Below are 11250 nucleotides of genomic sequence, written 5' to 3'. Positions count from 1 at the left end.
GGATATATTGTTATGAACTGAAAATGTTTGAAATTTATAACACTTAAACCTTTCCAGAAATAATGAAATATATAGTATCAGAAAATCATTTGTTCTCCTCTTTGCGTAGAAAAGATTTGATCAGATGAGGGAGTGAATTACTGTGAAATTAAGACATTGTTGAAGGTACAATTTTGAACATGTCTTAAGAATTAAGGACAGGACATCCTTAGTAACAGCATCAGTAAAAAATGCCACTAAACAAGCAGACTACTTTTTAAGTCTAACAAAAACATGTTTCTGGACATTATAATTGTCCAGAAATTCTTACCAAAATAAACAAATAAATAAGGCAACACAGAGTCTAGTGTCTAAAATCATGTAATGGTCATTGGTTAAAGAAAAATCTAAACTTTCTGATACATCTAACAAGTTATTCCCCCAATTTTAGTTCATTTGGCAACTGTACTGTACAAACACAGAGGAAAGCAGTGGCAGCTTGTTGTTTGCTTGTAAATTAATTTGGATCAGGTGTCTGGTCTATAACACAACATAAAAACGACACAGGTAGAAATTTGCATACAGTACTGATCATTTTGAGTTGGCTTCCCTTCCTTTGTCTTGGTATTTTGTGTTAATAGTGTTGAAATGAATCTCTTGAGTTCACTAGCGTTTTATGTCCAGTATTACACAGTAAAATGTGGCACAGGTCATTGTAGTGGAGATGGTTACACTATTTAACATCTATGCAGTTTAAGCTGCTTCATACGTTTGAAAGTGTAGAAAAATGAGTCCATAGACAAATATAAACACTGTCATTCTCACTGTCTCACATCCTTATGTCAAACTGTTATTACTGCAAACAGCATGCTATTCTCAGCCCATGTACAAGCAGTGGCCCAGCCGTTTGAGAAAGTGTGAATCACATGATCAGCTCAACAGTAGCCCTATCAACAAAGCAGCCTGCAGTGCCAGCAGAGTTTGGGGGGGGAGAGCGTCTGTGATTGCTCATTAAATGTTGAGTCCACAGCACCCTCTTTAGGCTGACGGAGGATAGGCAGCCCACAAGCACAGGGGTCAACTGGAATACTTTCATTAATCTGAAGTAATCAAAACTGCTTCGTTAATCTCCAGGAAACTACACAAATCACAGTGTCATTTCTTCCAGTGCAGAGTCAATGCACAGTCATGTGAAACATAAATACCTTTTGATTTAGAACAGTTACATTGGACCCAAAATCATAACATTTACTCATCCCAGATAAGCATGTGAAATATGCATATGAGATGTTGTAATGGTATATTTTATATACATTGTATTCTTTTTTAAGAATATTTTAACTATATGAGGATGTATTCAGTAGAGGATCTTGTACTGTCCCTGGGTTAGCATGACCTGTCGACACAAGGGACTCAGTGTGTCATCCTTCCAGCCTCTGTCCCTGGCTTTCCCCTTGACATTTCTTGTGTTTTTTTTTAAATAGCAGATCTGCTCTCTGTCTTTGTCACATATCCTTCTCTCCTGCTGCTGTTTCTCTATCTCACTTGTCCTCACTTCTCCTATGTCCCTCCCTCAGGGGCTTTGACTTTCAGTCCGAGAGAAAGACGAAGGTTGGGGAGAACGGGAGAGAGAGAAGGTGTGAAATAAACTAAATTTGGAGAATGAAAGATGGAGTGAAGATTAGAGAGAGAGGAGAGAAAGCAGTATGTCAGAAAAAGAAAGGAGCACATGAAATAGAAGAACGGTTGACAAAGAAACAGAAAAAGAAAGGTAGAATGTGTCGGGTGCGAGAGAAGAGAATGTGACAGGGTGTCACACTGGAAAAAAGAGGAGAAAAAAAGAAAGCAGAGAGGGAGAGAACAAAGTTAGGAGCGGAGAAAGACAGGGGAGAATATGACGAAGTGACAGAAAAATTAAGGAGAAAAAAGAAAAGTGAGAGGGATAGAAAGAGAGAATGTGAGGAAGGTGTGTGCGTGCAATTGCATGGGTCTGTAATGAGCCCAGCCACCCAGCTGAACAGAAGAGCAGGGTGGTGGAGATGAGATGGAGGTCCAGGCATACAGCCTGTCAGCTCCCAGGCTTTCAACTCAGCCGCTCAGCAGCCCACACACACACACACACACACACACACACACACACACACACACACACACACACACACACACACACACACACACACACACACACACACACACACACAGTGTTTTTTGTCTCTTACTCACTCTTGCATACACAGGCTCTTTGTCTCCTATACAGATGTATGAAGGCACAGAGACGCATGTGCATATCCATATGGGCATGAATGCATGCACACACACACGCATGCAGAGGCAGATGCTCATGCACATTCACACAGATTTGCAGCATACAAACACTCAGTGACACATACACATCCACACTTGGGGACACAATACTGACAAAAATACACTCAAGCATGAAAAAGACACACTCTGATTTTCAGTGCTGATGATGGGTTATGAAAGTTGAAGTTGAATTGGATTAGAGAGAAAAAGACTAAAAGAACGATAGTAAGAGAAAAGCTGATGCAATCATTTGAGGAATGACAGACTAGCCAATTGGCAGTAATAAGTAGTATAATATACCTGCAATTAACACCTGTAATGAGAGAGGTGTTAACGATGAGTACCGGGGGAATGGGAGGAAAAGGAAAGGAGAGGAGGAGGGAGAACAAGATGGAAGCAGAAAGACTACAGGGTGGCTAATGTTGAAAATAATTATGACTATTTCAACATGTATATAAAGGCTTGGTTATCTTATAAAGGCAAGCTAGTTGTGAAACAGAGAGGGGCGGGCAGAGAGCCAAATGGAGGGTGAGAGCTTAGCAGGACATATAGAAAACAAAGAAAAGCATAATAGGGATAAAAGGGAATACAGAGAATGCCTTTTGACTATGAGATTAAGTCATTTCTGGCTGAGCTGCTTTCTAGAATGTTACGTCTTAATTTGTTAGGACACGATAGAGCAGAGGTTTTCAAACTCCTGCCTTGGGTCTGAATGAGAAATTCAAGCATAGCCTTTGAGATTTGAGCAGAATCTTGCTTGCTGTTCAAAATACAGAAACTGGTAAGAACACAGATTAGAGAAGGCTTACTCCCTATGAAATGCGTTACAGTGTTTAAATGGTCCTATAAATGGTCCTGTAAAAGCTTGAGGTTTAAATTATAAATGTATTTAAAAGATCACCAATTTTGGTTCATTTAACAGAACATTTAGCAGGGGGCTAGAAGTGTGGGGTTCTTTATACTGGATGGCATCTCACCTCCTATACAACAATGATTACCCTGTTTCGCACAGTACAGTGTTGTCACAGCCATTCACAATAATGGAAATCAATCCCAACATGACTTTCAATTTATTTGCATGAATAAGTAATGTGCCCTTGATTTAGCATGCTGAAGGAGCCTGAGCCCAGCGCTGCTGCCTTTTTTATGCTGCCACTATTAGCATAAAAGAGGCTGATTCTTTTTAATCAACTAATAATGAATGTTAGGGGAGCTTGTTCAGACTGCACCATGAGACCTCACAGTTCGCAGGCGCACGCACACACACACACACACGCACGCACGCACGCGTGCACGCGACAATACCAAACTGATGACCAATTAAAACAGCAGTACCCTGCTTATTCTTCCACTTGCTATCTCTTGCTTCTTCCCTGTCAGATGCTGATTTGTTTTGGAATGACAGGTAACACGTCATTATTCAAAGCTGCACATTTAAGATGAAAGTGTGTTTTCTCAACCCAATTAGATATGCACCAAAATTATAACTGCTAGCCTTTCATTTCAGTTCCCATAGACTTCAAATCTAATAGGCCCCTCTGTAATAGTTTTATTAATTGTAATTACAATAGTTGAGTTTCCTCCAACCTGTTAATGAGAGAGAGAGAGAGAGAGAGAGAGAGAGAAAATTTGTTCCTACCATTTTCCTGCTAGCTGACTTTTCTCATGAGTTCTTTCCACTTGAGAGCTGTTCTCACCTACCCAGCTCACTTCAGCTGTTTGTGCGTATTGTAAAATCAACACCTACTAGTTGCCCTCTTCCTCATAGCTCTATCTACCAGTTTCCCAGCACACAGATTGTCTAAAGGCTAGGGGCAAGACAGTTTGGGTCATAAAAAATAACAAACAACTGTTCCCTTTTCTGTCAGGGGAAAAAAAGAAGAAAGGAAAAAAATCCTATTACATTAAATTGAATTCAGCTTTTACATTTGCAATGTATAAATGAGGTACAACTTCATTTGTATTTAACCTCACACAGCAAAGATATAAAAAGGTCCGACTAGTAGTTTTCCCTTTCAGCCTGTGGTGTTGAGTACTATTTAAGATTTAATTCCACCAATTACTCCACAAGCTAATTTCATGTCATGTGTACACCCTCGACTCTAGACGGAAAAAGGCAAAATGAGCTGGTGTCATGTTTGATTGGACTGAAAACCTGAGAACTCCTTGGCATAATACTGGACACCACAAGCTTAGAGGGAACATTGGGCACACTGCATTTTAAAGAAGTAGAAACGGTGAAAAAATAAAATAAAACAATGCAATGTTAGGTCGTGTATCTCACATTGTAATCAGACTTGGAATTCAGTTAATTCACTTAAACATTTGCAATATAAGGAACTTAATTAGTAATCTAAGATATATATTTGAGCGTAACAAATCAGTTTTCAGGTTAATAATCAGTATGGATCTCAAGGAGAATGCAAGATGATGTTATTATTTTATACATATAAAGCACAAGCTCACATTGTCATGGGCAGTGATACTACAGATGGAGGTTGCCTGTGTAGCCGTCATCTTCATATTTCAGAGAGGATGTGGAATGCGAATGAGAGCTGCTCAGCACCGGTTAGAGGGCTGGTAAAATTTCCATCCTTTTAACCATATGTGATTAATATAAAACCTCTGCAGGATTTGCTTGATCGACTTTTACATGGGAAATCACAGCAAACAGAAAGCAAATGAAGAAAAAAAAAGCAGCCAGTCAGACTTGGCTAAAAGCGTCCTGCAGCCTGTTATGGATGTGATGTTGAGCTGTGGTTCGTCTCTGTGTCCAGTTGGGTGAAGGTCTGATTCTCTGGAGCTCTGCCAGTCTCCATGGCAGTTTGGGATTCATGAATTTCCAAACCAGAACCAGAAACGGGCCAACTTTTAAGGCTCCACCGCTGCTCCCAGGGCGTACTCTCTGACTACTGTTTCAGATCATTACTGAGCCCCAGTAATCAAAACTGATTTATGTATATTTTGTGTGTGCGAGTATGTCTGCTGGACATATGTATGCAACTTTGTGGTACTGGTAGAATTGTATTTACTGTATGTGTGTCTGCATGATGATATTTAACCTTATTAAATTTAATCTTACTTCAGCTTACTTTGAATTAACAGAGGCAATGGCACTTTAAAGTCCACGTCTAGTTTCATTAAAACATGGTGAGTATTCCAACCTGTGAATGTGTCATGTGTCAGACTACACTTCCATTCTTCACCTGCTTTCCTGTTCTATGTTGAGGTGTGTCAGTGACGTTAATGAAGCATGGGTTTGCATTGCAAAATGTTAATGCTCTCTCTTTGTCCTTTTCTACCTCTGTCTATCTACTTCTGTCCTTCTCTCTTGCTCCCTCCCTCTCCTCTCATCTTTCTCTTCCCCCCCCTCTCTCCCTCTGTGTTCCAGTGGGTACTCCTTACTACATGTCACCGGAGAGAATACATGAAAACGGATACAACTTCAAATCTGACATCTGGTCGCTAGGATGCCTGCTCTATGAGGTAAACTATGGGAATATGTGAACACACTGTCACCCTGCAGTCGTCTGTAGGAGTGACGTGAGAACACATTGGCTCAGATACTCACATAAACAAACAAACCATCCTCAATATAATAGGTACTGTAGGAAAAATATATACAAATACACTGGCACTTTGCCACGTGGTTATGCTGTATTAACATTCACCTCCACTACAAGTCATAATGTGCAAAATAAAAAATACGCATTTTTAGTAATAATGTATTAAAATGGTATCTTACAGATCTGTTATCTGTTATCCCTCCTTCTTCTTGTTTACTTCTTTCTCTGTGGCTTGGCTGAGCTGTAGACTCTGAGTTAAGGTTCTTTACCCCGGGAACCTGCTAAACGTTGAAAAGCTGGCGAGTGAAGTGAACTGACATGGCCATGTGTTTTAGATAAGGCCGCCCAGTGACACTGACTAGTTTGATTAGTCAGGAGCAAAACACCGCAGGGCTCTGCTGTAGACCACACTGAGTGGAAATGAGCTTGGGAGGAACACGTAGCGGAGGGAACAAAGAGGAAAGAGAGAGGAACAGAACAATGATAGACATGGATGATAGCAGTCATTCTGATGTTTCACCGTGGCAACCTTCACGTGCGCCGAATACACGCACATTTTTTTAGAGCAAAACTGTCGGCCAAGGCAACACCCACATTTTCCTCCCCTCCTCTCTCCTAACTCCCCTGGGTTGCTGATCACTTGGGCTGCATTTCAACGCACCAGTGACTACACCTTCTCTACAGCGCCTCAGGCATAGAGAGGTGGAGAACGCGCAAGGAAGAAGTTTAAGCTCAGCTTGCAGGTCATGGTTGCCCAGAGACCACAGTCCTTCATGGTAATTGTATGCCCACAATGCACTGCAGCAATGCAGGGCTGTGGTTGGCTGAAAGCGGTTGATGCTATAGGTCACATTCTGTTTTCGTACTTTAAATATGTGTGGTGTATGTGTGTTGTTTTACATGGAATAAGCTACTTTTACTGATAATAAAAACTGGATTTCTCTAGTTTATATTACTCTGCAGGTATCATGATTGCGTAACCACACCAGCACAGCACAATTTTGTTTAATTAAGCTAATTTTGATGTGGTTAATTTTGTTAGGGTGAGATTGGTTTAGATTTGTTATTTAGGTTTAGTTAAAACTAATTGTGACATCAGTTGCCATACATTTGGACCCTATGAATTTTTTGGGGCCGCCTTTTTGCCTTTTATTTGACAGCGACAGTAGAGATACAGACAGGAAATGCAAGGAAAGAGATAATTGTATGACAAAACAGCCCATCAGACACCCTGGACACTATTTTAAAACTTTAATACAATCTCTACATGTTTGAGAGTTGGATATTTTAATAAGTCCCTCAAAAATCATCAGTCGTTTGGCTTGGTTTAAATCATTTTTGAAGATTCTCTCTGTGGTGCAACTTGATATCTTATTTTTTTTCAATATTTTGTTGAGGAAGCTGTTCATTGTTGTTCAAAGTTGAGATAGTACTGCTGCATGTGCAGCCCGAGCATTGATTGTTTCACATTTTGAGATGGGGCCAGTCCATTGATCTTTTATCACTTTCACCCTTAGGAAAACTGCTAGGGGTCACAGTCTGGACTAAACACTGAGAAAGCTAGATGGAGACCAGAGATGAGGAGAGGGAACGGGAGAACTAGAGAGGGGGGGAAAGAGGGAGACTTGTTGCTCCCGCAGGTGGTCAGGAGGCAGGGAATAAAGTGAAAAAGTTTAGGAATCTATATAGGAACAATATAGGAAGCTATAGAAGAGGAAGGGGGTAGGCAGTCCTAGAGAGAGAATGAAAAGTAAGAGGCGATAGAAGGTTAGAGAGAAAGGGCAGAGGGGGAGAAAATAACAAATGGCAAGAGCAGGGTTATAGATTGCTGGAGAGAAGAGAAAAATGGAGGGTGTTCATTCAGAGAGGAAGTATTGTAGGTACAAGAGCAGAGACGGAACTCCTGCCATCAGGTCAAGGTGAGCCATGCAAGGAGCCTGTGGAGATAAAGATTTTACAACCTTATTGTTGCCAGAGCAGTGCTCACCGTGCCATGCATATTCTCTTTGAAGAGCAGACCCTTGCTATCTACTATTCTTGGTAAGAGAGCTCCACAGTGCATTCAGTGTCAGGAAACTTACCTCTTTCTCTCCAATACTCTCTCTTCCATTCCTCTTTGCTCTATTCTCCTCCCCTCTGCTATGTTCCGCTGCCTGCCTTTTCCTCACTTAACCTTCAGGCATAAGGAATTCACATCCACGCCTGGTCCCTTTGGTACTCATTGATTTCACTCTGAACATACAGTAGGGGCTGAGGGTTGTGCTGTGTATGTTTTTTTTTTGTGTGTGTCTCCGTCCATGAGTGTGTGTGTGTGTGTGTGTGTGTGTGTGTGTGTGTGTGTGTGTGTATCCCAGGGAGTTTGGTTCCTTATGTGTGAAACAGCTCCATTTGAGAGAGCCTGCATTTTTCATTCTTGTGCCTGGGGCTTGGGTTAGGGTCCGAAGGGTCCGTCCATCAATACCTGGCCATTGTATCTGCGTCCATCTTCATCTCCCATTCTGTTTGATCCCTTTCTCCTCGTGTCCAACCTCATTACATCCCCTGACCCTGCCCTGTGCCCCCTCACCCAAACCTCCTACACTGTGGTAAACGGGGATGCTGCAGTCGCCGGGGTTGTTTCCCAGGGTGACCAGGAAGGGAAGGAGGCGGTTTTGGTCACACGCCAGTCGATGTGATCGCGCTCTCAGTCTAAACCACCTCATATTCGCATATTCACCCCCTTTCTCGGTGTGTTTTATGTAAAAAGATGCATTTTACACACACACACACACACACACACACACACACACACACACACACACACACACACACACACACACATACATGCTGTCGGTCTCCAGCTTGTATGGATGTTTTTTGGTTGCTGTGTTTTATATAAAGGTTAGCAGGGGAGGAGAATATCTTGGAAACGCTTTACTGGAATGTGTCTCCTTCCTGTAAGAGCTCGGCCTTCCATACCTCTGACTGTGCCCATGTCTCATTCCTCCTTCCTTAATCCTCTCCCTCCCCTCTTGTTTTGCTGTTGGTTTTATGAGGCCCAGAAATGCTGGCTTCCCAGCAGCTGGCGTTTGCATGTGATGAGTTGGCCCTGTGGCTAGCTCTCTATATGTTTTTGAAAAATGGGAGTGGGGTTTTTACAAACAAAGACTGCTGCTTGTGGATAGCTTCGGTATCCTTTTTATCAATTTCATACAGTATGTGTAGTTTTTAATGCGTTAACATACATGTTCCTCCTACCAGTGTCAGTATCAGGCTGTGCCATATCTAGCAAATTACCTAACCCATTTGTGTACAATATGTTTGACTCTTCCTCTAACTATTTGTTAATCCATAATCCTTGTTTTATCCATGCATTTCTTCCTGCTCGCTGCCTTCAGTTTAAAACATTTGGGAATATGAATTTAATATTCAGTTGTACCTTTATGAGCCACTGCACGGCCATGTTTTAATACTCTAGAGTCGGTTGGCTATGTAAAGGAGTAAATTGACATTTTGGAAAAAGGAACTTACTGTATTTGCTTTTTTTGCGTAAGATGAGATAACTGAGAGCACTCTAATATTGGTCCTTTTAGATATAAAGGTAAAAACTCCCTGTAAAACCACAAATTGTGTTTTTACACTTTAGTTATTGTAAGGATTAAACAAACAAGATACAACGTATTAATTGGTGAGCTGTAGAGGTGCTGGTAGGTGGATTTGGTTGTCTTTGGACAGAACCAGGTTAGTGGTTTTTCTGTTTCGCTGCCAAGCTAACAGGATGCTTCATATTTAACCAACAGATGACAGTGGCTTTTTTTTACCTTCTCATCTTACTCTCAGTAAGAAAGCAAATATAAAGGTGGGTATATATAAAGCAAAAAATGCTGAAGTATTCTTTTAAATGTCAGGTTTAAAATTCAACACTGAGTTTAGCTGAAGTGAGATGGGGACATAAGAACACATCCAGTTTTCCACAAAAGTTTAACCCACTGGGACAATCTGGAACTTTTAAGTCATCTGTCCATTCTTCTTCTTCTCATCTTTCTTCCCTTTTTAGTGTGTTGAAGTAGAGGAATGATGACTCCACTGGGTGTAGGTATATTTTTAATGACTCCCTACACTGTGACTTATCGCCTTGATTAATATATCATCATAAAACCACATGAAGGACCAATGAGCACATAAAAAAGTCATACTTTCCTCACTTGCTGTGTGTGTGTGGGTGTGTGTGGAAAGAGAATACAAAATATACATCTATGTCTGTTAACATTTAGGTGTTTATTTTTATGTAGCATGCGCCTATAATTGTGTATGTGTGCGTGTGTGTTTATAAATGAGTACGTAAGAACTTGTGTGAAACCCTTTGGTCCCAGGCTGTAAGGGCTCCAGGGATAAAGGGGGGTGGAGGGAGAAAAGGGGGGGGGAGGGAGAAAAGGGGGGTGGAGGGAGAAAACGGGAGCGTCTCGCAGCTCCTTTTAATTGGCGTACGGGGAGAGAAGCTGGAGAGAGAGAGAGAGCGGGATCAGTGTTAATTATGCTGGCCCCATCCAGACCTTTTACACGGACAGGGATGCTGGCTTTACATGTCTGGGCTGGGGAGAGCACAGCCTGGCCCACGAAGAAGAGCCGAGAAACAAAGGAGGGAGTATGTGTGTTTGAGGATGTCCGTGTGTTCTGCCACCAGCAGCTCACACCCCTTTAGACAGACAGCAGGCATGCGTGTGCATTGTATGTCTCTCGAATATCAATGAACCACACACACACACACACACACACACACACACACACACACACACACACACAGTCTCATACTCACCAGGGCCTCAGAGGTCAGAGAGTGAGTCAATCATCTAACCCATTGCGACGACACTGAAAAAAGGTGTGTGTGTGTGTGTGTTGCGCTGAGAGCAGGGGGCCGGCAGCTGTCAGGGGCTAGGAGCAGCAGGCACTAATGAAGCAGATGAATAGTGCAAAAACTCCCAAATACAAACAGGACAGTTGACATTTTTCATCTGTCAAAAGCAGAAGATGCATGAAAATACGATGGGGTCTTGTTTAACCCTTTGCCTCCTGGGGGGGGGGGGCAGCTATAGCTGGCTGATTTTCTTCTTTTTCTCTATCTGTTTCTGTCTCACTCTTTTTTTCTTTCGCTTACTAGGAATTTTGTAGTTTTGGGAAGCACTATCTAGCCACATACGTCCCCACTACCTGTTATAAAGTACTAAAAGGTGTTAATATATTTGTTTTAAAGTAACAGTGTTTTCCTTTCCAAGTCATTGAAGTGAACCTTTACTGAAAGTAGTCAGCATTTTTTGTGCAAACATGAGCACTCAATACCAGCCCATTCCCTTTTGAAAAAAGCCAGCTGAATCCGCCTGGCACTGCTCTCTAGTTTTTTTGATTAGTTTCTGAAATAAAACTG

The 11250-nt window shown here is 41.7% G+C and overlaps 1 protein-coding gene across 1 annotated transcript in view; it reads left to right on the top strand.

Annotated features, from left to right (window-relative positions):
• Window positions 1-11250, top strand: part of nek7 (NIMA-related kinase 7) — a 62454-nt gene that overhangs the window by 43572 nt on the left and 7632 nt on the right. Inside the window, exon 8 of the mRNA XM_078258643.1 lies at window positions 5675-5769. Within this exon, the coding sequence (XP_078114769.1) occupies window positions 5675-5769 (95 nt within the window). The remainder of the gene's footprint in view (window positions 1-5674; window positions 5770-11250) is intronic.

The sequence above is a fragment of the Sander vitreus genome, chromosome 9, assembly GCF_031162955.1.
Source record: "Sander vitreus isolate 19-12246 chromosome 9, sanVit1, whole genome shotgun sequence".
NCBI lineage: Eukaryota > Metazoa > Chordata > Actinopteri > Perciformes > Percidae > Sander > Sander vitreus.
This window is presented reverse-complemented; position numbering and strand designations above follow the sequence as displayed.